The sequence below is a fragment of the Cimex lectularius genome, unplaced genomic scaffold (genome assembly GCF_000648675.2).
Source record: "Cimex lectularius strain Harlan isolate CLEC.00 unplaced genomic scaffold, Clec_2.1 scaffold32, whole genome shotgun sequence".
NCBI classification, from domain to species: domain Eukaryota; kingdom Metazoa; phylum Arthropoda; class Insecta; order Hemiptera; family Cimicidae; genus Cimex; species Cimex lectularius.
In genome coordinates this window covers 1,670,636-1,698,020 of record NW_019392689.1, presented here as the reverse complement: position 1 = coordinate 1,698,020, position 27,385 = coordinate 1,670,636, and the positions used below count along the sequence as shown (strand labels likewise).

The following is a 27,385-nucleotide window of genomic DNA, read 5'->3' as shown; positions in this document are numbered from 1 at the left end:
GAAAATACCTGCATAACATGACTATATGCAATAATGACCCCATTTTTAATTTATGCAATGAGGGGGAAGAAAAAGTCATTTAAATGCGATGCAATTGCTCAATAGAAACAACCCGGCATACAAAGAAAACCCAGGGAATGGAAAAATTTTATATGACAGCAGTCAATGGACTTCTGAGAAGAAGGATCGATTCGATTGCACTGAACTAAAGAACTAGAAAAGTATAATAAGCCAGAAAGCTGCATTGTGTAGCGAACAAAAACAACCCCGCCCCCTGGACTTCCTAGTAACCATATTCATCATCATCACCAGTTACAGAAGCCTTTCAAAGAAATGTTTATGGCAGAATAGTATTATAAGCTCCCATTCCCCTTTAAGGGGCCTACTCACAGCTTATAAGATACCAGATTCGTGGCGTCTCAAGTGTCGGGAGTCCGTCTCCCTTCACCCATTCGCGGTAATGCCAACATTTCGATTTGACCCCTCAGTTTACATTGGGCTGTTGTGCAACTTGGTTCAACTCTAATAAAATCACAATATCCCCACTTAGATTGATTTTTTTCAAAAACGAAACTAATTCTCCCCATGCCTTTTGCCTTAATCTATTATTTGAGTAAACTTCGGATTTCAACTTCCATTGGCACAGTAGGTTTATGTATTATTTTTCAATGAACTCTAATAAAAATTCTGGATTGAAAAACAATTTTTCCGCTTCAGTTTTGTTTGAGAACTGATACAAAAGGGCTACACAATCTGAATAAACAAACTAAACCACCTTTCTACCCTCCATCATCTGATGCTTGGCCTCTCTACCCCACTCACCTAGACTTCTCTCTTCCTTGAACACCAGGAATTATACTCCAGACACTGGATGCCTGGCAGCAGGCTTATCACCCTAACACTTGACCCCATTCACAGAGACTTTTCCTTTACATCAGGCTTCTGGGACACCAAAAGGCCGGACCTGTCCCTGTAAGTAGGCCCCTTTAATTTAGTTTGTGTAGATAAATATTCATATAACTTTTTTTTTTTTTTTTTTTTTTTTTTTTTTTTTTTTTTTTTTTTTTTTTTTTTTTTATCATCCTGATGTTACATTTGCTGTATGAGTATCAGAGAAGAGGCCATCAAATAAAACTCAAAAAATTGCAGTCCAGCTTTTGGCCTATTATTTATTTTTATTTAAGTCATAAATTGTCCTGATTTATGTCATTAAATAGGCCGAAAGCCTGCCTAGAATTTTTTGAGTTTTCTGTGATGGCCTCCTCCTCGATGCTTGTACAAAATATGTAAAAATTCATAATAAGTTTTTGTCTTTCAATAATTTTATAAGTGGCAATAAAACTATGACTATTATAATACTTTATCTTAGAAAAAAGGTCATTGTAAAAAATAAGAATGAATAGATAACAACAAATAAAAAAATCAAATTGCCAAAACACATCTTATAAATCCAATCGATCAAATACAGAGTAGGATCATCACAGAGGATCATATTATTAATTTGTTATAATAACCTTAAAGTTTTCAACAGTGTGGTTGTTCCACAAATGTTCAAGTATTAAAATTGTATGTCGAGTTCTTTCTGTAAAGTCAGTTCATTCTGTGGGAGGAGCACAATACTTCTTACTGCTTTGTATTCACGACACACTTGGGAAATGAATTGGGAAAATCTTATACTTCTCACTTTGTGTAACGTTATGTTAACAATTTTTACTATTTTTTATTTATTATTATCCTTGGGGTATATCTTTTCAACATACGTGCATAGCTGTGATAACGATGAGTGCCTAGCTCTTTTTGATCTCTTGTAGTTGATTCACCATCGTTTTGAGGTGACGGAGTCTCATCCTTTGCCATTCCCTCATGATTGCATTTTTCCTTTTAATTTTTTCAAGATATAATTGTGGGGGGGGGTGTTTCTGCAAAGTTGGTTGGTTTTGTGATGAGGATGATCTGCGGAGATCTGGGCTGCTGCTTTGATTATTTGATTGAATTCATCAATATCAGAGCTGGTCCCTTGATTGCAGGGTATTTTAGTTTTGAGTTTATTATTTTTTGTTTAGAGCGGCTAGTCTATTGTTCCTGTATACGGTGTCAACACGAACTTGCCCTTGGATAGGTGTGATAAAAGTTTTACTATTTAAATTAATTTTAAACCGCTTTAATCCAACCAGGCAGACATAAGCTATTCAAACAGTTTGAGCTCAGAACAGCATGAATGAATGAAGTATGTAGAATGTCAAACAGAGTTGATCTGTCAAATGATTTTTTTTTTTTTTAAATAAAAAAAGTACTTTGTTAATTTATTGCTGCATTATTATCTAGCAAATAATAATATGTAAATGTAAATATTTCCATTTTTGTTGTTAGATGGTGTAGTCTTGATAGATCCAGATTATGTTAAAGAAAGGAAGGTGTTTGGACATGTACTTGCTGCGTTCAGATATGGCCGGGAAGATTTGGATGTGCTGGGGCTCACATTCAGGAAAGACCTTTACTTGGCCGCCGAGCAGATTTACCCTCCAATTGAACAACGTCAAAAGCACCCTATAACAAGGCTACAAGTATGACAGTTTTGATATTCATCCAGTATGAATAAACTTGAATTGATTGTTTTCATTTTGCAGGAACGACTGATGAAAAAACTAGGTCCAAACGCATACCCTTTCTACTTTGAACTTCCCCCGCATTGCCCTGCGTCGGTGACACTCCAGCCTGCACCAGGCGACACAGGAAAACCGTGCGGCGTCGACTATGAACTGAAAGCCTTCGTTGCGGAAAATCAAGATGACAAACCACATAAACGGTAAAAGAAAATCAAATTGAACAATTATTTGTTATTATGACAAAATATGCCACTTGTTTCAGAAATTCTGTAAGGTTAGCTATCAGGAAGATCATGTATGCTCCTTGTAATCAAGGTGAACAGCCTTCTGTAGAAGTCAGCAAAGAATTCATGATGAGCCCTAATAAACTGCACTTAGAAGCATCTCTTGACAAAGAGGTTCATACATTATTTATTTAATTTTTGTTTTAAATATTTAAATATTAAAACACGTATTGCTTATGTTTAAAGCTTTATCATCATGGGGAAAGTATTGCAGTAAATGTACACATAGCAAATAATTCTAATAGGACTGTAAAAAAAATTAAAGTTTCTGGTAAGAAAACATTTTGAAATATTCTTATGATTAGTCACAATATATACATTTTAAAACTCATTGAAGAATATTACATCACATAAGAATTTGTTTTTATTTTACAGTCAGACAGTTTGCGGATATTTGTTTATTTTCAACAGCACAGTATAAGTGTACAGTTGCAGAAGCAGAGAGCGAGTGAGTATAATTTATTTTCAATTTTTTTGTTTAAATGCCGTAACATATTATGTAAGAAAGTATTGATTTTTTTTTTTTTTCAATGACATCAAATATGACAAATAATTTTTTTTAACAATAAATAAATAAAAAATGAATATGAGAGTAAAATGGTGAGAGTGCCCAGGGGTGGAGTAGGTCCCGGTTTCACCCTTTCACGAGTGGTGACCGTTAGACCGACACTGCAAAACAACAAGGATAAACGAGGCCTAGCGTTGGACGGCCAGCTGAAACACGAAGACACCAATCTAGCCTCGAGTACAATGTGAGTCAATGGGCACCGATTAATGATGATGTATGGTTTCTTTTGGTTTGAGACAATTGATTTTGGTGAAGGACAAAAGCTGTTTCTCTCTATTGATGTTTTTATATTCCTCTCCACGACACTAAAACCTTTGGGTATTTCCATGGAATCAATTTGTTTCAAAGAGTTCCTTTTTCCACTTTTCTTCTTTGACTTGATAATTCAATCCATTTTTACTTTCCATTATTGTATTATTATTATTTAATATCATTTATTTTATTATTATTTATGATCCATTTTCTTTATCCATTTTTAACAATAAGCAACGATTATTCAGTTTCTTCTTACCCCCATTAACTCTTTATTAGTTCCTTGATTATATTTATTTTCTATTTACTGTTTATTTTATATTTACATCTTAACTTTGTAACTAGATGTTTAATTTTTTTATACTTTCTATCATGATAGATATTTTATGTATTTATCCATAACTTTTTATACTGTACAATTTTTTTTAAAATTTGTGATTTAATCCAAAGAACTGGCTAATATAGCAAAATTATTTTTTATCCAATGAACGATTTTTTCCTTTTTACTCTATTGTATTTAGATTTTATAGTATTGGTGTTCTGCTGTAAATTTGTTTAAAAGAAATTCTGCATGAACCCTTTGTAATCAAATTGTGTCGTAATTGAGCATGGAAATACCCCGTTCACGTGCAGTTTCGCTTCCTCGCCTCCTTACCGGAGAGGGACGGTGTGGGGCAAAACTGTGTCACGCCTAAGTGACAATGGTGTTGGTGGTGATGGTGATGATGTGAGCATAAAGATGGGTGATGGTACACAGGGAAGGTTGCCCTATCGGACCGGGTTTCACGCTCTCGAAGGTCTTCTCGTTGACTCCGCTCTTGGCCAACAACAAGGACAAATGGGGCCTTGCTCTAGATGGCCAGCTGAAACACGAAGACACCAACCTTGCTTCGTCCACTCTGTGAGTACTTAGAAAATGCGCAAACAAACAAGAATAAATATTTTTTTATATTTTAAATATACTGGCAAACGCACAGAATAAATGTATGTGTTTGTTTAAATGTGGTGTTTTTTTGACATTTTTAGTAAATTTTAATACTTGCTTTAAATTGGATTTAGTTCAAGATTGGAATTCCCCAATATGTTTTTCAACACGCTTTATTGCTTAATATGATCTGAAATCTTCTAGAAATAAATAAATACTTAATATTATCAAAAATGTTTGGGTTTAAGGGAAAATATTATTGTGGTGTTTGTATCGATGTGGTTATATTCCCATCACCATCGATACGAACATCACAATTATATTCAACAGTCATCGCAAGTTACGGGAAAATATTACTTCAAACAAATATAAAATCATCAACTCTATGAGTTATATTTTACTGTCATCATTGCACTGACACATTTTATCCAAACTAGACATCTTTTTGTAGATTAATGAATGCTTTACGATTGGATTATTTAGTTTAAGCAGAGAAATTGCATTGTTATCAGTGCTTTGTGATCCTAAAAAAAATAAAAAAACAATTTTCCAAAACAAAATCTTTCCAATAGTTCTTTTAATTTGTGCTTCCAAAATTTGACTAATTGTTGAAGTTACAGTCACATTGTATTAGCAATTTATCCCCATGGATTTTTGATTATTAAACTTTTGCCCGTCAGTTTGATCTACTCATGTTTTTTCTCTATTTTTTTTTTTTTTTTTTTTTTTTTTTTTTTTTTTTTTTTTTTTTTTGCCAAACTTCCACTATTCCAAAAGTAAATAAAGTACACAGAGGAAACATAATCCAAAATAACTTTCCATTTGCTTTCATGAGAGCCTACAAGCATAAAGCAGCATATGTCCACTATTTCAGTTCTAAGTTAATGAACTGTTAAGAAAGTAACATGCAAGAGTAAGCAAACTACAACGATCAAGGATAAATGGGAAATTGCACTATGAAGAATCCATTAGAGTTTGTGGTCCAATTGACTGACCAAATAACTTTTTTTCAATTAATTAATCTTTATGTAAGGTATGGTTGAGATAAAGAAGTCAGTGTCACGAGCGGGATTCGAACCCACAACCTTCCACTAAATACGCCGCTGCTCTTCCACTTGAGTTATCGTGACTTCGATCCACTCGGACACAAACTTCCCATCTCAACCCCACTTCCCATCAAAGTCACGATAGCTCAAGTGGTTGAGCGACGCCATATTTAGTCAAAGGTCGTGGGTTCGATTCCCGCTCGTGACGCTGACTTCTTTGTCTCAACCAATACCTCACCTAAAGACTTTGAAGAATTAAGAACCTTATGAAGTAATACCAGGTAACCAGAAAAGTTGGTGCAAGTTTAAATAATTCAATAATTGTCACAATTAAAATTAGTTAAGAATATTTTATCTGGGAAAATAAAATACATCATCTATAACCTTCTTCCAAGCTCTCGCCCAGTTATGCCTATTCTATAGAAGTTTGGATCCTAGGGCTTAAAAAAAATTAGCTCATTTTTTACTGTTATCAAACTCTCAATTGTGCATATGATTGTGAATTGGTAAGAAAAGGTGAAAATCAGATGGACCCAAGTGTGGAGAGTATGGAGGACTTCCCAAACAAGCTTCATTATTACATTTCTAATCTGGGCCAAGGCAAGAGATATTCGTTGCAGTTGGCTTCAGTAGATTTCCATGTGGCAGATGTTCGTAGGACGCAATGCCTGGCGTACTTCACCAAACACTTAATATCACCTTGTGTCGGTGAATATTCAGTTTTTGCGACAATGGGACAGGAGGGTCAAGTGAGTCAATGGTATTACCGTACATGATCCATTTGTTGTCACATGTGACAATGTGATCAAAAAATCCCTACTTTGTATTGTAAATGTAATGAAAGGCAAATGTTTACACGCTGAAGTACATCACTGTCAATTTATGAAGTGTTGTTTGTTCATCTTCCATATCTTTCCAAGTCAATGAAAGTTAGAACGAATGTTTTCTTGGCTTAATTGAACACTAGTGAGCTCCTGAGACTGCTCATGTTCAATTCAAGTTTAATAGCTTCCCTCAGTTTTTGTCATTCAAGGCAGAAGGTCGACCAGACTGTAGTTCATCTTGAATCAATGTGTTGGGCAGTTCACTACTTTTCAGTTCATTACCGAAGACAGTGCAAATTTTAAGAGCTACTCAGCTGCTCTAGTATCAAGCTTAAATTCATACAATTATGAGTTTTGAAGCCATGAGAAAGAAAATATTATAATTTACAGAATGTCTGAAATCACCAAAAAAAGCAATAATGTATATTTCATCTATTTACATTGCAATATTTAGCACCACCTATTCCCCTTCCAGTGAAAACTATCGTTAGTAACCCCATACCAAAACCTCATAAATCCCTCTGCGCTCCATCCTCTTATAGACCAATTAGCCTCCTTCCTATTTTATCCAATATCTTTGAACATCTCCTTAAAAGACTAATTCCCATATTTAACCCTGAAAACTTAATTCCTAACCATCAATTTGGATTCCAACCTCTCCATTCCACTGTTCAGCAATGCTGCAGAATAGTCGATACAATATCTTCGGTTCTAGAGAACAAACAATACTGCTCAGTCGTATTTCTGGACGTTACAGAAACATTTGACCGAGTGTTGCACCTCGGCCTACTTTATAAGTTAAAACGTATCCTCCCTCATGTGTACTATCTTATCCTGACGTCGTTCCTTTTGGATTCGATGGTTTAAAGTGAAAATTAGCACCACCACAGGAATCAAAGCAGGCGTTCCACAAGGAAATATCCTCACAATATCTATACTGCTGACATACCCACACATCCAAACACACAACTTACAACCTATGTAGATGCCACTGCAATCTTATCAACACATTCTAATCCTATCCAAGCCACAGCAGCAATCCAAGTACATCTGAACCTCATTACCGACTGGTGCAATCGGCGGTGTCTGGTTGAATGAGTAAAAAAGCCAATAAGTAATTTTTATGCTCAAAGGTCAACCAACCTCAACCATCCCTAACCATTAACAACGGGATAATACCACCATCAAACACAGTGCAAATTTTATGAGTTCATTTGTTGTAGTTGTTCATTTTGTTGTTCATTTGAGTAGTTTTATGGGTCATTTGTCCTAGTAATGAGCTTAATTTCATGCAATTATGAGTTTTGAAGCCATGAAAAAGAAAATATTTTATAATTTACATTCTTTATGAACTGAAACATGTAATTTTCATATGTAAATAAAAATGTTGACTAACAGTATTACAGCAATAACAAATGAAAGACCACATGAACTTTTCTGGTTACCTGGTAATTGTTTGGCTCATAATTGAATTTTTTTCTGTAGATTTTGTCAAATATCCACAAAACCAAATGCAATTATTACATAGGGGGCCACGTCGGTTTAGGCATTGACACAGCACTCGTCCGGCGGCACACTGAGGGTTGATATGACCTCTGCTATTGCGATAAATAGCAAAATAAATATAAAAAATTAAAATGAAATGCGATAAAAAATAAAATGAATATAAAAAATTAATCCAAGGATGCAAAATTATTCATTCAAATGCGGCAGAGGTCGCAACAGTTAAACCATTGATGCAGTGCTAAGGTCTAACCCTAAGTACTTACAAATGAGCTTTTTTTTTTTTTTTTCCCCCAAAAACATCAGCACCCAGAGGTTAATATGGCCTATGCTGTTGTGAACCCCCATTAGAAAAAAAAATGATCCACAATAATAGACTAGTTCTCCAAATGGCTTTATGTAAACATACCCTAGCTTTCCTAGACAAACTCAAGAGAGAACATGACAGAAATGTTTCACAACAATGAAATATCTCAAAAAGTACGGCAATAACTACATGAATAGTTAGATTAGAATTATCTTGGATAATCCAACTGTTGATGCTTATTAGTGAATAGATATAGCAAACATAAATTATTCAAAAACCTTAACATCAAAAATCAATCATACAATCCTACAAAAAATAAATTCACACTGGAACTGACTATGTTTGATTTTTGGTCAGCCCATTGGCCAACTTTGCAGAAAGTTTCTCGCCTATGGACTGTTATCTGTCCCCCCACATTGGAACCAACTTAATTGGGCATTGTTTATGCCCATTTAGTTTTGGCCTGTGACTCCATCCCAGCCAGTTGAGATTTTTTGCTTTCGACTGATGACCTAGGCTCACTTCCAAAGGACGAACTGCAAAACAACTTATTAATAAACTCTACAATCAAAATGGTGTGTGTGTTCCTCATTCGCTTCCTCATTACTACTAGTGTACAATATAAATTATTTATATTTTTATTTTCTTGAAAAAATGCACACACACAAAACAATGTTTGCACATTTCCTAGGTAGCCTAATGGTGGGCTCGGAGGACCATTCATACTAGTTCACAGTAAAAATCTAAACTATTTCTGGTCCGCTCGCTACTTTCAACTGTACACAATATTTTAGACCAATGAGATGGGCACAATTGATTTTGGATTGTTTACTCGTTTTCAAGTGAATTCTCACTTTTTGTGGATTTCTGCTCAGGATGTGAGCCTTTAGTGCACTTTTTGATGTGATATTGTTTGGTTTTTTCATTAGTAGCCTTGGGCTCAGAAAAAGAAACTCTTTTAATGTAAGAAATTGCCTTTAAATTATCTAGAAAACCTAAAAATTAGGGGGGAAATCATTCCAAATTCATGCCAACCACAACTGATGAACAAAACGGCTCTGACAAGTCTATTCCAATATGAGAGCTCATATCAGATGAGTATGTTATTTGTAGTCGCAATCAGAGGTATTCAGTTCCAGTGTGACACCAGTCTAAGTTTAAGTACATAATTATTTGCATTAAAATTGATTGCCTATAAATTGTTGCATTGTATTTATTTTTTTATATTCATATAATAACTATTTAGTTTTTTTTTTTTTTAGAAATAATTGTTATTGTTTCAAAATTAACATATAAACATTAAGGACAATCTCTGACTTGTGACAATTTATTGCATGTGCTGCTTAGGTTCCATGAATTAAATTGTAAACAAAGTTGATGCATTACGTACGTCCATTCATATATGTATGACATATTCATAAAATAATATGTAGCTCGTTAATTGTATATAAAGGCTTTTATTTTTGATAGAATTTTGCAGAAAGAAAAAAATTGATTTATGTTATTTTGTAACACAATTACAATAAAATGTCCTCCAGATGATTCTACTGTACATATTTTTGTCAAAGTGTAAACTAAAATTAAAACAAGTTCTAATTTAGTTAATAATTATAATAATAATCTTATTTACTGTGTTACTAATGGCTAAAATGAATGTACATAAAATAAATTAAATATAAATATTCACTAAGGGTTTATGTATTATTTGAAAAATAACAAAACTGTTCAGTTTTATAACAATGCCTTAATGTCGAACAGTAAAATCATGGAAAATCGCATCCATGAATTATAAGTTGTTTATAACTCTTGTTAAGAAAGTAATCTTTAATTGAGATTACTTATTGAGGAAGCTTATTTTTATATGCTCAAAGACAAAAAATGGACACGTCTTTATTTGTTTGTTTTACATAATAACTATACATAAAGATTACTAATTAATTTAAAAGATAAACACAACATTAATAACTTGTTGTTATGTTTATAGAGTATTATTAATCATTTTCCACTCTTTAGATTAAAAATATAAAAAAATCCGTTCAAGTTGTCCTTCCCAGAGCTGATTGGTCAAGTGGATTAATTGTTTCTTTAATGAAACAATAAATTTGAGTAAAAAATTAATTATTAATTTTTTCTTAAAAGAATTTTTCTAAGTCGAAATCTCGCTCGGGCAGATGCTTTGGCGTGAATTTTTTCCCAAATCAACATAATTAAATATTTTGTAATAAAATTCATAAATCATGTTTAATTTGGTTTACATGAAAATAAGTATATTGTAACTAATATAACGATAAAAATACATATGGTTTGAAATAAAGAACAAAATACGAGTGTCCGGTTTTTGTCTTTGAGTGTATATCATTATTTTCTTTGGAATTTTAGTTTTGATTTTTTCCCCCTTCGGAGAGCTTGAATAAATTATTTTTGCCTCATGTGCCTGCTGTCTGCCAAACCATCATCGCCATCATTGCCACCATTATCATTTGAGACAATTGCATGCTTGCATTTCAGTGTGCATGTGTTTCATCGTGCATGCATTTCTCTTTAAGCTTGGGCTATGTTTTGTTTTTTATTAATTCTTATACTATTCTGTGTTTTGAAATGTAGCAACATCACTTTTAACATACACTAACAATTTAAAACAATCGATAAATGTTCAAATGAATGTAAATTATAAAATTATCATTTACAGTGTAGCTGATCCTTCTCAAAGAGAAAATCTTGGTATAATAGTGCAGTATAAAGTCAAAGTTAAACTTTGCCTCGGGCCGCTAGGAGGGTAAGGATCAGATTACAGAGAAAATTGTAAATTGAATCAGATACTCAGGTAACATGTCTTGCAGGGATTTAGTCGCTGAGCTTCCGTTTATTCTTATGCACCCTAAACCGGAAGAAGAACCTCCGATTAACACAGGTGGAACTGACGCCACTCAAGCCCCAAATAATAATGATGTTCCTGTTGACACCAACCTCATACAATTAGACACGTATGTAAAGCTTTTATCTATATTTTCTAGATTTGTCTTTAAACTGGCTCAAATATTACGAATTGTGTGCACAAGCATTTTGCTGTTTTTTTTTGTTTTTTTTTTGTTTTTTTAGCCATTTTTTAATTGATTATGAGTCTTTACTCTTCTAAAGGGAATGCCCTATATACTTTCTGCTTTTCATTTTAATGTATAGGATCATTTTTTTAATGGTAAATTTGATGAAAATTTCAGATACTTGTAAACAAAAAATCAATATATGAACCAGTTTGTTCCAATACTTTTTGCCATTTTCCATGTAGTTTTGTAATTCCGTCCTCTTTGAACTTCTCAGGCTTTTAATTGATAAATTCTACATGTTTTCTCTGTACTCGGAAGTGTGTAAACAATAATGACTAAATAAAAATTGCTTCTAAACACAAATAGGATAAAATTCAAATTAGAAATGTGCTATGGACTGCTTATATGCCGATATTTTATGACCTGGTAACATAAAAACATTGGGGGGAAAATGGCAATTTTGGTGTTTATTTTGACGATCAGTACCAATTTTGCATTTTTAATCTAACACTAAACCTTGTACTGTTATTATTTCAGGGATGAACATTTTGGTACTGGTGAACCGGATGACGATATTATATTTGAAGATTTTGCTCGCCTCAGACTAAAAGCCGGTGAAAGCGAAGCCTAAAACATTTCTAAGTAAAGAAGAGATGAAGCGGAAAAGAAAGATTACCCTTTATAACACGTAAGATAATTGTATACTAATTCAGTATAATAACACAACACAAAAGTACAAGTCGGGCACACAATTATACAAACAAAGGCATTTTTGATATTGTCCCAGTATCTTTAGTGGAGGCCCAGTGATTGGGAATTGTGGTCAGTTCTACTTGCCCTTGTTTACTTTAATTTAAAATTGTAATCGGATGTATACAAAAAATTCTTTGGATCTGTAACTGCATTCCAAATAATATTATTATATGTTTATATTTTTTAAAACTTGTTTTATCTATTTCTAATATTGTTTTTAATATTATTGGAAAATTTTATATGCCCCCTGCTTTAATCTAGTCCACAGAAATTGAAGTTAGGATGTGTGTTGTATATTTTGTTTGCTATTTATTAATATGCTATGCAAGTCAAGCCCAGATACAATCCAATGAAGACAGGTTTAATTTGATAATTACAAATTTGCCCTTCAATTTAAGGCTGCCATTGCTAACTTACCCAAAGAAATGTTAGTTTTCCTATGCCTGTTTGAACCAAGTCTGTTACCCAAAAAATGTACCCAAATTCCCAGAAAATTATAAAAATAAAAAAAAAATTGCCTGGTTGTATTTTAATTATTATAGTTGTCTCCAGTATTTCTATGCACAAAAAAGGTTTAAAGAACTATAATGCAATGTTATATGTGAATATTTGTATGGTATGTAGTGAGAAATATGTTCTTTAGAAATTGTTTTTAGTACTAGTGTACATTGGTATGTCTTGTAATATATTTATTTGTAATTTAAAGAAGAGATTAAAAATTTTTATTAAAAACAAAAAATACTGCATTTATACCACTTTTTTATCAGGTGGGGAGTTGATGCTTGATATTATTTACATTCTTTTTTCTTCTTTTTTACTCCAAAAAAAATTGACTTCCAATGAATTTTTTATTGAATTATTAAATTTTGATAATTTATTGAGTAAAAACTATTAAGTGAAATTATATTTTAGCAGAAAATTGGCAATAATAGATTTTGGGGTACCTTATAGGTTTAAGACATTTTTATAATGTTATGATATCGATATTATATTCAATATTACAAATTTAAAAAAACAAATAAATAAGAAAAAAGAAAAATTGTATGGTATAATTTTGTATACATTTCACATATATTTATGGATGTAACAAAAAATCTAAAAAATATTAACGTATCAATAAAAAAATACAATATTCTTTGAATATTAACATTTGACTTTTATTACCACACCAAATCCTTATAGTGCTCTCTTTACAATTTTTTTTGATAATTTTTTCAAATCTTCGATACTATTTAATCTTCCACTATCTTTTCTTTTTTTACAAATCAACAAACATATAGTACTGTGCACTTTGAAAAGAAATATGATATTTTGAATAAAAGATTGGATAACTGGTTATCAAAACAAACTTCAAAATCTTTAGATTCGAAAAAATATGTTACTAATTTAACTAATACTGTAATACCAATTGATGTTTCCGTATATTCGTTTTAGAGCCTACCTACAATTTACCCTATCCAAAAGGTAGTTTCCCAACCGGTGATCTCATAAATGATGCAGAAATGATTGTTAGTAATATAAAAAATTAGAAAGAGAAAAATAATGTTAGGCAGACTCTGCTAACATTATAAGAAATGGATTCACCAAAAAATAAACTCTCCCTAACCCTCTTTTTGAAAAATCCATTCCAAAAACTTGAACATTCACAAAAAAAACCAATCCAAACTTGATTATTTCAAAAGTAGATAAGGGCAATATCTCAGTGGTGTACAAAAAATCTCACTATAAGAAAGAATGCAAGAATTATTAAATGATAAAAAAATTAAGTCTGATCCGACGAAGAAAATTCAAACAAAATGTAACTCTTTAGTTGATAGTTCTTATACAATCCCTTGGTTGGCAGGTGGTTTATGGAACGGAGGAAATATGTATCAACCTCCACAAATTGATAATGATTTCATTAGCAAGAAAGAGGACAATAAGAAGCCTAAAAACTCCAAGCCTAAACTGGACCCTGACTCCGTTTTCCAAGGAGGCCAAATATCTAGGTATCCTACTAGACCAGCAGCTCACTTGGAATCAACATATAACTAAAACTACCCAAAGAATCAACATTGCCAGAAGGTTCTATGCCAAGAAGTGGGAATTAAATCCCAAAATGATCCTACGGTTATACACCTGTGCCTTAAGACCAAGCTGTCATGTGGGTCAGTGATGTGGTGTGCCGAGACTAGGCTAAAACAATTAGGCCATTACGTGGCACTCAAAGACAAGCGTGTCACTGGAGTCATAAGCACAACTCCAACTTCAGCATTGGAGGTGTTGTTAAATCTCCCACCATTTCATATTTTAATCAAAGGAGAAGCCTTGAGAAGCAGCTCACAGGCAATTGGACAACCATCTACAAGGATAGGCCATGTAAATAAACAATGGGAAAAAAAAAGGGAGGAGATACAGATAGATGCCATATTAGGCATGCCAATTGATGCCACTTCTCCAAAATATAATTGAACTAAAAAAAGAACAAGGTATTGATACCACAACGGGAAGAATGGGGCCAAAGGAACACTGCTATAGGCAAATTCCTACTAGTACACTAACAGCTCCAAAACTGACAAGCACACTGGGGCTGGAGTCGTCGGGATGAATCATAACAATGAACTGACTTCTAAGCTTAGGTAAATATGCTATAGTTTTCCAGTCTGAAAGCCTAGCATTGAACACTGTGACAGGGAAATTAAACATCTACGAATATATTCCTGGAAGGTAGCCATCTTCTCTGACATCAGGCTGCACTAAAGGCCCTTGTTTTATGTGAAGTGAAGGCAAAGAGTGTTGCCGTTTGGCACTACATGGAGGCCCTGGTGAAAGTCGGCGACACTAATGTCCTGACCCGCCATGCGTCCCTGGGCATTTGGAGCATAGAGGCAATGAAAAAATTGACATGTTGGCCAAAGAGAGAGCCAACATGGACTGGACGCTCTAGGTCCCGAACCCTCCTGTGGCCTAACATCTCGCCACAAAAGAGGATACCTCTTAAAACGGATTCTTAATGAGTCCAAAGTTTGATTGAATAATTCCCCAAGCTTAAGGCCCACAAGAGATTCACAGAAATGCCATCTGCAAAAGCTATAAGGGAATTACTGAAAGACAACCACAACCGAACGAGGAATCTGGTTGGACTCCTGACAGGGCACGGCCACCTAAAAAAGCACATGCAACAGAGAGGAGCACAGACAGAACAAACACTGTGTAGATACTGCCAGGAAGAGAAGGAGGCCACAGAACACCTTTTATGTTTTTGTGAAGGTTCAGATTCTTGCAACTAGGAGAAGAAAAGCCGCAAACAAGATTCTACAATAAGGAGCTGCTGGTAAGACTATGGATTTTGACAATCTCAAGCTGGCCAGTGAGTTACACAAAACATACATGAGCTTAATAGATCAACGCAGGTCGAGATGCAGAAGGCCTTTTGGCCATCTATTTATCCCTATCCTTTAGTTGATAACCGTTTTGAAATAAAATACATTGATAAAAAGAAAAAGATGCTATCCAAAATGAATAATTCGTTATGCCCAAATATATATGGCCTTCCAAAAATCCACAAATTGAGCCCATAGTTTCATCTATTAATAGAACATCTGTTGAACTATCAAAATATATTGCTCAGGTTAGACTTAAGAAAATCTTATGATGTCAAAAATTCATCTATCTTTAGAGAAACTGTCATCGGTCTCAGTATAGAGAGGATGTGATACATATAACTTTAGATGTGAAGTTATGTTTATTCACCAGAGTACCATTAAGCTGGGTTTTCACTGCACACACAACTCACTGGCACAACGGTTTCACGAAAATTGTCTCATATTGTGGAGACCGCGCTGAGACTGAAAATTTTGGCGCAAGGATATTTCGGAGTGAGCCAACCGGGTGTCGATTTTTTAGTGTACATCAAAGTGTTGTTTGTTTCGCTTCGTGTAAATGCACTTGCCTAGAGTATGAGAATGAACCAGTAGGAGTGCATTAGACTTATCCGAATGTATCACGGCTACCGATTTTTGTGGGATGCTAAAGATAAAACTCATCAGAACAAGACCAAGAGAGAAGATGCGTCAAAGGAAATTAGCATCAAAATGGAACAAACTCGGTACTCTTAAAGCAAAAACGAAAACTATAATGGCGTTCACTACAAAATAATTCTTTGATCCACCAATGGTGTTTTCTTTGTTTGTTTTTCTTCTTAACATAAAGATTCGCCATGATAGCAAACGCTGATGCAGCAGTTTTTGTAATTATAAATGGCATGCTTGTCTCACACAACTGATGGCTCACCTTTTTTCGCTTCTATGTTGTGAAATATGGAAATCCAGCTTTACGGTTAATAAGTTAAATACTGCTGGATATGTGCAAAACAGGCTTAAAGAAACACCAACAAATTGTTTGACGGTCTAAGCTTTTTCTCTATTGTCATGTCCACAAGTTTTATGTTAGGGTAAAGTTCCTTATAAAGGAGATGTTGGCAGGATAAGCTAACCATGTCATGTGCCTGATAGGCAATGCTTGTCTTTACTGAGATCAAGAGCCAACCCAAAAAGTATTTGGGTGCATGCAAAGTCAGTTACCCCTATATCCTTCACTGACAAATCAGTGACAACCCAATTTAGTCTATGCCTGAGAATTTCTTCTGCCACTATTCTTCGGTAGTGTTCCGGAGTACGTGCAATACCTTTGCTACATATGATAAGTGGCTTTTTAGGATATGGGAAAAAATTTAAGTTTTAACTGCGTTTCTAGCTTTGGGGTATACACAGGTAAAAACAGTAGAAACCATAACACCTGTTCAACCTTAATTTCTTTTTTTGGTGCTCAAATCCCCACACCCTGAAATGCATAGTACACGATAGATCACGAGACTGCACAAAAAATCTTCAGCTTTTTAGGACAACTTTGGTGTGAGAACTGCACCTATATATTTACAGATATTAATAATGGTAATTGGCTTAACATTGAATGCCCCGGGATCCATAGAAAAGTGGAGGAAAATGACCTCGTTTTTTGAGAGTATCAGTGTATGACGTTTTGTACTCTATTTTAACAAGAGATTTTATGCTTTATTGCTACCAAGGAATTTGTGCATATACTGTTTATTGTAAAGAGAAAGAGGTGATGATTGATCACAAAATGGTGCGCACGAACTATCAGAGGAAATTGATCTGAAAATGCAGCAAAGAAGAGGAGCCAAGTATCTTCTTTTTTTTTTTTTTTAGCTCATTGTGTAGATAATATGAAGTGTGTCCCATGTTTCTTGGAATCTTTGTAATATCTAATCTCATATTAGAAAATGTTAAGTACCAAAGGTGTAATTAGGTTTGATGTTGGGTGTTGGTCTACAAGTTGGTGAACTCGCTTTGTAGATGTAGATGAACGATGATTTGGGGTGAGTAATGTACCGTGCCCTTGAGAGCTATTGCATCCCCCGTTATGTGCGTATAGCACTCTTGTGAGCCCGGGCAAATGTGGTGCCACAGTTGGTTAGTTGATCCATTGATATCTCCTCTACTTCCTTGCAAAATCTGCACATGCCATATTGGATTATAACAATCTTCTTTATTTGACCAGTGTCCTATCAATAATCCTGTCAGGATTCGAAGTTTTTTCCTGCTTCCTTTAATGCACTCTGTTGCTTCTTTCCTTTCAAAAAGGTTCTTTGAGTGTTTGTGTTCAATGAGTGAATTCCACTTTTTCTTCATTTTCATTTTATCTTTTTGTCTAAGGTACTCATTGATAGTGTGAATCCCTATGTCGCAGAAAGTCTCAGGACCTATCAATGGTATAGCAGCCCCCTTCTTTGCACGAGATTTTAATGCTTATCTTGCAACCAGAAATTACTGATGAAACAAGAAGAGTTTCACCAGAATAAGCACAAAGACTGAAAACAGAGCTCAAACCGAAAGCTCTCAACGAAAGTTGATGCCTGCTTTATGCACTGAGTCTGTTTTTATAATATTATCATTGACAAAGGAGTGCAAATCCATAATCTATTCGAGAACTCACAAGCCTTTCTTCTGTGCGTCTCCATATGAACTTACGCCCATCTGAAGACCAACTCTCACCTCATCTGTAAAGAGAACTCATCCCCTATCTTCCAATTTCCAATTCACACATTCCTGTGCTAATTGAAGCTTTACCAGTTTCTGAGTTGTTGTAAGAAGAGGTCTATTTGGCTGACCAGGCTATAATACTACGAAAAATACTAGATGCTCCATTTTATGTATCGAACCAAACTACACATACAGATTTACATATTCCTTTCGTACCTCGCATCCCGACGAATCCCCTCAAACCCTCCCGGCCGACTGAAGAGACATTGGCCACGAGATCTCCTAGGAAGTGATGGTGATGACAGTGAAAATGATAATGACACACGTATCAATTGAACAAACAATATTATTGTAACATTGGAGTAATACCAATGGGTGTTTACTCCACTCTTGGTTTTAATTTTGTCTTGTTTTAATTACCTTGCTCACTGTTACTTGTTACCTACTTTAAGGTAGTTGTAATGTACTACAAATTATAAAAAAAAATAAAAAAGCATTTAATTTGCCCATCAGTGTTTATGACGGAATAAGTCTGCCCAGCACTGTGCCTTTTAAGCAATTCAGATTTAACCCTTTCCACGCTCTCTGCTTTACCACTCTTGAAAATTTTGGTTTTCAAAGAATAAGATAAAAGAAGGAGAAAGCAAAAATCTTTTAAAACTCCCTAACTTCAAGTAAATGTAATTTTCATAAGAAAGGACTTGATTTTTGATGCTTAAATATTGTAAAATGTGCAACTTGTAAATATTTTGATATGCTTTTAAAAAAGAGATAAATTTTGTGTATAATACTTATTTATAATATTAATTAACCAATTTGGAAGCCAACAGCTGGCCAGTCAACAACTCTTTTCTGTGCTCTGTGTTTAACTAGCATTTTCAGTTATTTTAAAGTAGTTTTTTCAATTTATTTTTTACAAGTGTCATTCAGGAACATATATTTATTAATATTTTTCCTGGTGATGAACCTAATTTTTTTTCTTTTTTCGTAAATAGTGTACATTGTTAAGTCAATAAGAAAGAAAAAAATCTGCGCCGGTATCCTATCAACGATACAACAACAAAAAGTAAGGGAGAATAATTTAGTGGGGAAATCCTTACAATTCTTTCTTAGTTAAACACCGACCAGCGATGAATCAGTTGCTCGCCAAAGAAAATCCTACAACTACACAGCTCTCTTCTCAAACTTCAGCACCGAATTGCTATGACACAGCCTCACAATTTAAACAAGTCAACATATAAAAAAACCAACCAGAGCCAATCATTACGACCAAAAAATAAAATGAAAAAAAGACATCACGAAGATAAAGATTTGAACGTCGCCAAATCCCATCAAACAAACGTTGCCGCTCAAGAAAATGCCCAATCCGTGAAACTACCTCCAATAATTTTAAATAAAATAAACAACTTTACTGATTTTTGCAGTAACATCGCAAGAATCATTGGAACTAATGCATTCCTCGTGCTAACGACTGTTAATAAAAACTCACGACAGTGACAGTTACAGGAAGGCAGTAAAATACTTAAACAAGAAACATACGACTTTCATTGTTTCCAATTATAAGAAGACAAATGTTTCCGAATCGTGATACGAGGATTACATCCCACAACGCCAACCGACGAAATAAAATCTGAAATTTCAAAACTAGGATTTGGTGTCAAAAGGGTACACCAAGTAAAGGACCTCATCACCCGGACTGCCATACCTCTGTTCTTCGTAGATTTTATACAGAATAAAAAGAACTCGGATATTTTCATACTGCAATATCTCATCTACACTAAACTATAAAGAGCCCGGACAAAGAAAGAACATCCCACAATGCACTAAATACCAAAAATATGGCCATACCAGGGCATATTGCTACCACCATCCTAAATGCGTCAAGTATGCAGGACCACACATTTCTTCCCACTGAGTCAAACCACTTTACCCGCCACTTGGCGCTTTATGTGGCGGTGCACACCCCGCCAACCACCCATAAAGAATTGCAGTATATACAAATGCATAGGCAGAACAACAAAGATCACTCAGCCGTTCCTGCTCCACCAACCAGGACACCGCCGGGAGCATCCAGGAAAATGACAATCGAGCCAAACCATGTATCAACATCGGATACGATCAGACCTCATCTACAGCACTCGATAGGAAGACTACCATTTATCAGCGAACCACACTGGGCAATCATTCAGCAGCTCAGCTACGCCAAAGTGGCAGGTAGATCTGTCAGACCAACCATTCCTGTAAGTAGTGAAGAAACAATGATAACCACGTTGATATAAAAAAATGTAAGACTTAATTGTTCTATGTATAGGCGTTAACTCACCTGAGGAAGGATTAAAATAAATCCGAAGCGTGTGGATTGAAAGAAAAACTGGTTGTTGTTTTTTTGAGATGACCTATTATCCCACCTTCGTGTATATATATAAATTAACTAATATCGTTTTGATGTGTTAATAATGAACGATAAGTTCAGGATTTGTTCGTTCATGGTATGTTTTTCTTTGATAGCTGAATGGGGTCCGCCAGTTCTCGTTACTTCTCGGTAAGATTTTTTAAAATTTCATTGTACAACCCGAATGCCGATATCGGCAACGAGGAGCCACTGTTTCAACCGGATTATTCAAATCGATTAAGTTCTCAAATGTCCATCAAGGCAGGTGAGAACTGGAGGCAAACAATAGCCGTTGCCTCCTTCTTCTTCATCTTGCGCAAACATGGTAAAATTTTCTGTTTAATTATTGAGTTCTCATGGCTGGCCCGTTGGCCGGGTTGCAACAAATGTCTGCAACTCCGTGCGACTCGTCCTCCATTCTTATCTTTTTTCTCGATTCCGAAGCAGAAAACTTCAGAAAGAGCTTCCTAATGGCTTTTGGTAAACACAAAGGCTAAAAGAAATTATTAAGGTTTTCAGCATCCAACATAATCAGGGTCGAAAATCAATACTAATGCACATTTATATATTTTTTTAAATAAATAAACTGGGTGTTTTGGACGTAGGCGTTTAATTGCTAAGTGCACTCAGCCGATCTTCATACACCATTTAACAAGGGACTTTTGATTACACGTTATCAATAGCTAAATCTATAAATTAATTTAACTATCATATAATTTTTACATAAATAAACTTATAAAGAAAGATATCAAACGATCAATTTGGAATGTATACATGTACGACACTTAGGAAAATACGATTGAGTTTCTTTAATAAACGATGTTAAATTACTAAAGATATGATTAAAATGTAAAGAATGACACTAGTCACAAATGAGGAAAATTAGATATTTAACTCGACTCGAAGCTCTTAACTTTGAACGTCTATTCGAAAATTGAAATTTTTGGAAAAATGAAAAAGTCATTTCACCCCGTTTATATTGGGTTGTCCGGAAAATAATGCAGGATTTTGGTATTAAACAAAAAAAAAGAAACTAGTTACTTTAAAGCAATGTTCTTTAATCAAAATAATTTCCCATNAATGAGTAATCCTGTAAACGTAAACAGAATATTTTATATAGATTTTTTTTAATGAAAACTTAAAATCCTGCATTATTTTCCGGACAACCCGATACTAGACGTTATGTCATCTAAATGTGGTACTTTTGAAAGTATGGCACTTTGAAAATTGTAAGGAATGTAAAATTACATATTGGCGAAACTATACCACACCTTCACTTTGAGGAATACAACTCTGTTAAAAGTTTTTTAGATGCCGTGATGCCAGGGACATAAGCAGGGTGAGATAAGACTCCATTCTCTTCTCCCAATTCGGTTTGTAAAATTTATCAACATTCAATAATCTCAAAAAGATTTCTTTTTGTTTTATGTGGAGACATTGATGCTGAATAGCTTATGCTTCTAACATATCGATCTTGGCCTATTTGGTTTACCCGGAAACCTTTGGTTAATCCACTGCAAAAACTGCTTCTCTTTTTTTAAATACGTTCCACCAATTGAAGAAATCTTCTCCAGGATCTTTCTTCTTTTGGGTTTGTCGAAACTTTGTTAGGCCAAAACCACGATCTGGTCTCAGCTCGGTATTTCAGACACAACGTTCCTTGGGTGGTGTCACTGGTGACTGTTTGTCTGTTTGTCTTCCTGTCTCATTAACTCTCTTCCTATTTATATGTCTGCTTGCCTGTCTTTCACTTTCACTCTCACTCTCTCTCCTCTCNCTCTATCCATCTATATATCTCCCTATCTCTATCTATCTATCTCTTTCTCTCATTCCCTCTCTCTCTCTCTCTCTTCTTTCCACATTTCTAACTTCTGACCTTGCAGTCAAGAGTAATCATATGAACCTCATAAATCATAACTATTAATAAATTATTCATATTTACTTGACTCGCTTCTTTTCCAGTTTAATTTATTTTTAACTATAGCATAACAAAGTACAAGGCTGCCCAAAGTGAGAAACGACGATTCAAATATTGACAAATTTTTTTCAATCTATTTTCTTGGGAATATTTTTTTTGTAATATTTTTTTAAAGAAAGACGTTTAATTATAGATTCCAGATTCACTAGCAATTTCGGAAAACCGCGGAGTAATGTGAGCCAGTAAGCGGCTTTTCTCCACCTGGCAGAAATAATGGCCCGATAATGAAAAAATTATACGGACAGACCGTTGTAACTCGTCTGAGCGAAACGTACGACGAAAACAGGCGTTCTTGGATAAGGAAAAAAGAGAAATTTATCACCCAACAACAACAAAAAAACTCAAAATGCGGAATCTCAAACCCAAGAGAGGAAGTCCCGTCCCGTCAGACAAGGCGAGATAAACAAGAAACAAAAGAAATAGAAGTGAGAATGACAAAAGAACGACTCGTTGTAACAGGCTGTGTGAACAAAACTTTTCCAGAACAATTCTGGGAGATCGACGGACCCTTTCTTAACGTTTTCGGCGCCCAGCTCAGCCGGGCGGACCAAAAAACACGTATGTCCGCGATTCAATTGACTTTACTTCATACTTGGGAATCGGCGAGGTCGGTCTTTAAAAGTTTCAACAGCCATTGGTAAATCGTCGAAATCCGTTTTTAACGGTTCAGAATAATTCGAGTATGAGACTCTTTCCCAACATCTTCCACGTCGTCATCTTTAGGAAGCCACATGTTTGTTGTCGTAATCTTTATTTTTTACTTTTATTCAGCTCCAGTCTAATATCGGTTATTGACCATGAATCTCGGTCCTCAGCATCCATTGAGGTAGTAGTCTTTCTTCCATCATCCTTGTTACCAGGCTAATCCATGTGTGCGAGGCCTGCCTCTTTTCCGGTTGTGGAGAATAGCGCAAACCCTCTCCTCGTGTGTGTACTTTAGTCTCTCCAAAGGAAATGTTGCGGTTTCCTTCAGGACTGTAAGGAGAAAGCTCAATGAAAATAACCTCAGGGTCTAGTACACGACTCGTGGACAGTTTAGAACATGGCCAGGATTGGCGTATTTTTCTGATGATGTTGCGGCTTTGGCGGCTGGTGACTCAAATTTAGCCTTGCAGAAGGTCCTTCGCCCAAAAAATAAGTGGCTGTGTGAAACAAATAAAACTTTAAGATTTGTTACACGTCAAACTAAACATTTCCATGATACAAATACAATTAAAATTATTTACACTTCCATTGTAATATTAGATTACTGTTCACCGTTTTGGGCTCCCTTTCAATCCACCCACATCAGCGTTCAAAAAAGATTTTTACCCCTGATACATTACAGAAGTCGGAGAATACAGAGATACACTATACTCAAAGTTAATGTCGGATCTGAAATTGACGACTGTTCTGTACAGAACGAATTTTTTTAACTGTTTATTATTGTATAAATTATTACATTCCTTAACTGATTGCCCATTATTGCTTAACCGAATTAATTTTCATGTTCCACATTACCATTCCAGAAGTCAAATGACATTCTCCATCGATTGCCATAGAACTAGTTATGCCAAATTCAACAAAGAACAACAAACTTATTAAATTCACTCGAAAATTTAGATATATTTAATGTCAGTTTAATGTAAGTTTAATATTATTATTAAAATTAAATATTGTATCATTAATATAATTAATATTAAATTTGATTATAAATAATAATTGATAGTTATATAGTGTTAATAATTTTTCAAATTGTTTCTGTACATTCTACATTGCTTGTTTTTTTTTGTTGTTTTTTTATTAATATAAATATTTCTAAATTTATGTACAGTTATAACCAGAGACCGGATATTTATGCTGTAAAGATTGGTGAAATATGCCATAAAATATGCAGCTGAAAGCCCTGAAATATGCAATAATATGCAGTATTAATTCGGTAAAATATGCAATGATATGCAGTAAACCAGTTTTTTTACCACCATAGAAACTTTAAACGAAATAGATATTAAAACTCTTTAAAACTAAAAATAATTAAAATTCACAAGTATTTAGATCACCCTCTCCCCAACCCAACTTCGAGGTTATTTGAACCCTAGGGGTGCCGGTGGTTTTGAAAAGAAATCCCATTTGCTAGTATGTCCGATTCGGTTTGAACGCGGGGCCGCTGGATTCGAACCAGGGACCTTTACCTTACAGTAATGAGCGCCGTGTCAACGCTTTTCGCTTAAACCGTTGCGGCCTCCGACGCTCCAGAGTTTATTTACATTTAACAAAAATATTTTCTCACTTACATAATTAAATTATATATTTTATACTAATTGAGTATAATTAATGTTTACTAACTAAAACACCTCTCTAAATTGTCTTCCGTGAAATTGTGCCTACGGGCACTTAAAATTTGTCAGAATATTGAAATAAGACTTAAGAAGGGGTTTTATATTCTTTTGTCGGTATTGGTAGAACCTTCTTTTCCCGTCGTTGTGGCCTTTTTCAGTTTTCTTCGAATTAGACCAACTTTTCATCAAATTGTTATTTTTGTACAATTTTTTAAAAGTAACAAGTTACTTGCTGGTATCGCCAATACTATAACTGGCGAATTGTACTAGTACGCTGACAACTTGTACGTACCTAATGGCAAAGTTAATTATATAGTAGAATAGGTTTCTCTAGATGTATGTTCCTATGATATCACAATTAAATGAGATAATCCAGACGTGCATGTACAAAAGTTACATCCCGAAGTGATAACCTCCTCCTGAGGTGCAAAGAAACCAAACTGGACGTAAAACAGCCGTCACAAAATTCTAGCTATAATTAAAATGATGTAGACAGCTTTAACAGAGCCAATTGAAAGAAAAACATGATTTCCAAGTGTTCAAAAATAACAGAGACCTTTGACGAAAGGTAAATCCCAAGTTTTAGGAAGGTACACTGATGGATCAAAGATCGTCCAGGGAGTAGGTGTAAAGGTAAAAGATGAAAGCCTAATTATGCCGTAGTAAAACCCCTTGAACTGTTTCCATCTATCTTCAATGCTGAGGTCCTTGCAATCAAACTTTGTGCACTAATGTTGACAAAGAAGGAAATGAACAATACACAAATATCTACATTTTTTGGCATTAGGCATTTGCTCAGAGCTCCAATGCATAGATTTCTTAATGTCACATTCGAAAAGGTTACCATAAGGTAGTTCCAGGTACATGAAGGTTTAGAAGGAAACGCATAGGCTGGCCAACTAGGCCTGAAATTACTTGGTTGCAAATATGCATGTAGGAATGATACACCTATGAGAATCGTGCTTGAACACGGCTGCGAGTATCTTGAAGTTGACTTGCTTTCCCCGAAAACCAAAATGATATTTTGGACCTTTTCCGTTATTGTGCCTCCGCCCCACTCGACCGCTAAGATCTCTCTCCGGTCACTTACGGAAATGCTCCTTTAAAGGAAATCATAAATACTGAAACATTTTATTGTAGGTAATTCGTATAATAATAATTAAGAGTACAAATTGGTAATAAAGGAAATCCCCTTGAGTCCACCCCACTGCCATTTGTTCCTCGCGTTTGCTTTTCCGCATACACTTTCAATGGATTGGGTATGTGCGCGGGTGGTCGGGTTGACAAAATTGAGAGGGTGGTTCATATGGAGGAAAGGAGGATCCTGGGATAATGTTTCATATGCCTTCCACAGATCGGAGATGATGACAGACCCAGCAGCGATCCGATCCCGAATTATGGGGTTTATCTGTCCACAACGGCGGCTAGAAAACATTCTCTCGTTTCGCCGCAAATGCCACTAAAAACCCATCTGTGGATCAATAGAATCATAGATGTTTTATCTGTGGTAATATTCTCACGGTGTTTGTTTTTCCGGCGCGAAAACAGCGATTCATCAATTTACACAGTGCAATTGGGGCCACCAATGCGCGAATGTTTGAGCAAAATAGAGTTCATGTAAACTTCATGCGTGCAGTTTCACCAATCAACGAACTTGTGCTTTACACTTTACTATCTTTCACAAAATTTAACGCTTACCATTTCGTATACCCAAGCGTATATGAACAGCACAGTGGTTGAATGGCAGTCTTGAGCCAATTAGATATGCGTTACTTCTTAACGCCATTTCCGCCTTGCACATACGTTTGTCACGCAATCCTGTCAAATGCAGCCTCCCGTCATGACCTCCACATCGCACGGCTAGTGGAAGACGCCCTTTTCCTGGAGGAAACGAACTGTCGTTTCATTCGTTTTGACCGCGTCGTATGCGAGAAAGTTCATTTTTATTTAACACTGAACTCTGACAACTGCTACACAAAATAATACACCAATACATGCAATTACCATACAATACAATGATATACAACAATACATCCCTCTAATGCTCGCTCAATTTTTGCCAAGTACCAAGTATTGTCCAGTGACCAAGTACTGTCGTATTCACTTCCTAATCCCTACTACTCACTCAAAGTGTCTGTTTTCTGTGTAGATGTGTCACACGACAGACAAGAATGACACATCTACACATAAAACAAACACTTTGAGTGAGTACAAATACTTTGATTGAGTTTAAAATTTCTAGCGTTGTATAAATTCATTTTTTCACATCCTACATGTATTTGTATAATTAAAACAATGTTTATAAATCCCAGGACCTGAAGATGATCTCAATAAAGATCGAAATGTTGGTACAATAAAGAAAATATTTTTCTTGTTTTATTTTAAATTCACAATATGTTTCGGTCCTCGGACAGGTGAAAACTACAAAATGAGCGCAATACGGCAAGAAATGTGGATGTCCCCCTGGGACTCAAATGTGATTTCCTTTATTACCAATTTATACTCTTAATTATTATTACACGAATTACCTACAATAAAATGTTT

At 34.9% G+C, this 27,385-nt stretch overlaps 1 protein-coding gene across 5 annotated transcripts in view; it reads left to right on the top strand.

The window, feature by feature from the left end:
• Window positions 1-13,135, top strand: part of LOC106671975 (beta-arrestin-1) — a 190,687-nt gene extending 177,552 nt beyond the window's left edge. For 3 of the 5 annotated variants that reach the window (XM_024225878.1, XM_014403004.2, XM_014403003.2), the window contains 10 exons: window positions 2,371-2,564; window positions 2,628-2,806; window positions 2,869-3,004; window positions 3,077-3,161; window positions 3,266-3,338; window positions 3,505-3,642; window positions 4,468-4,611; window positions 11,005-11,091; window positions 11,156-11,299; window positions 11,897-13,135. In XM_024225878.1, coding sequence (XP_024081646.1) covers window positions 2,371-2,564; window positions 2,628-2,806; window positions 2,869-3,004; window positions 3,077-3,161; window positions 3,266-3,338; window positions 3,505-3,642; window positions 4,468-4,611; window positions 11,005-11,091; window positions 11,156-11,299; window positions 11,897-11,990 — 1,274 coding nt within the window. In that variant the 3' untranslated portion in view covers window positions 11,991-13,135. The remainder of the gene's footprint in view (window positions 1-2,370; window positions 2,565-2,627; window positions 2,807-2,868; window positions 3,005-3,076; window positions 3,162-3,265; window positions 3,339-3,504; window positions 3,643-4,467; window positions 4,612-11,004; window positions 11,092-11,155; window positions 11,300-11,896) is intronic. The other 2 variants (XM_014403005.2, XM_014403006.2) reach the window with 2 other exon arrangements.
• The last annotated feature ends 14,250 nt before the right edge of the window (window positions 13,136-27,385 follow it).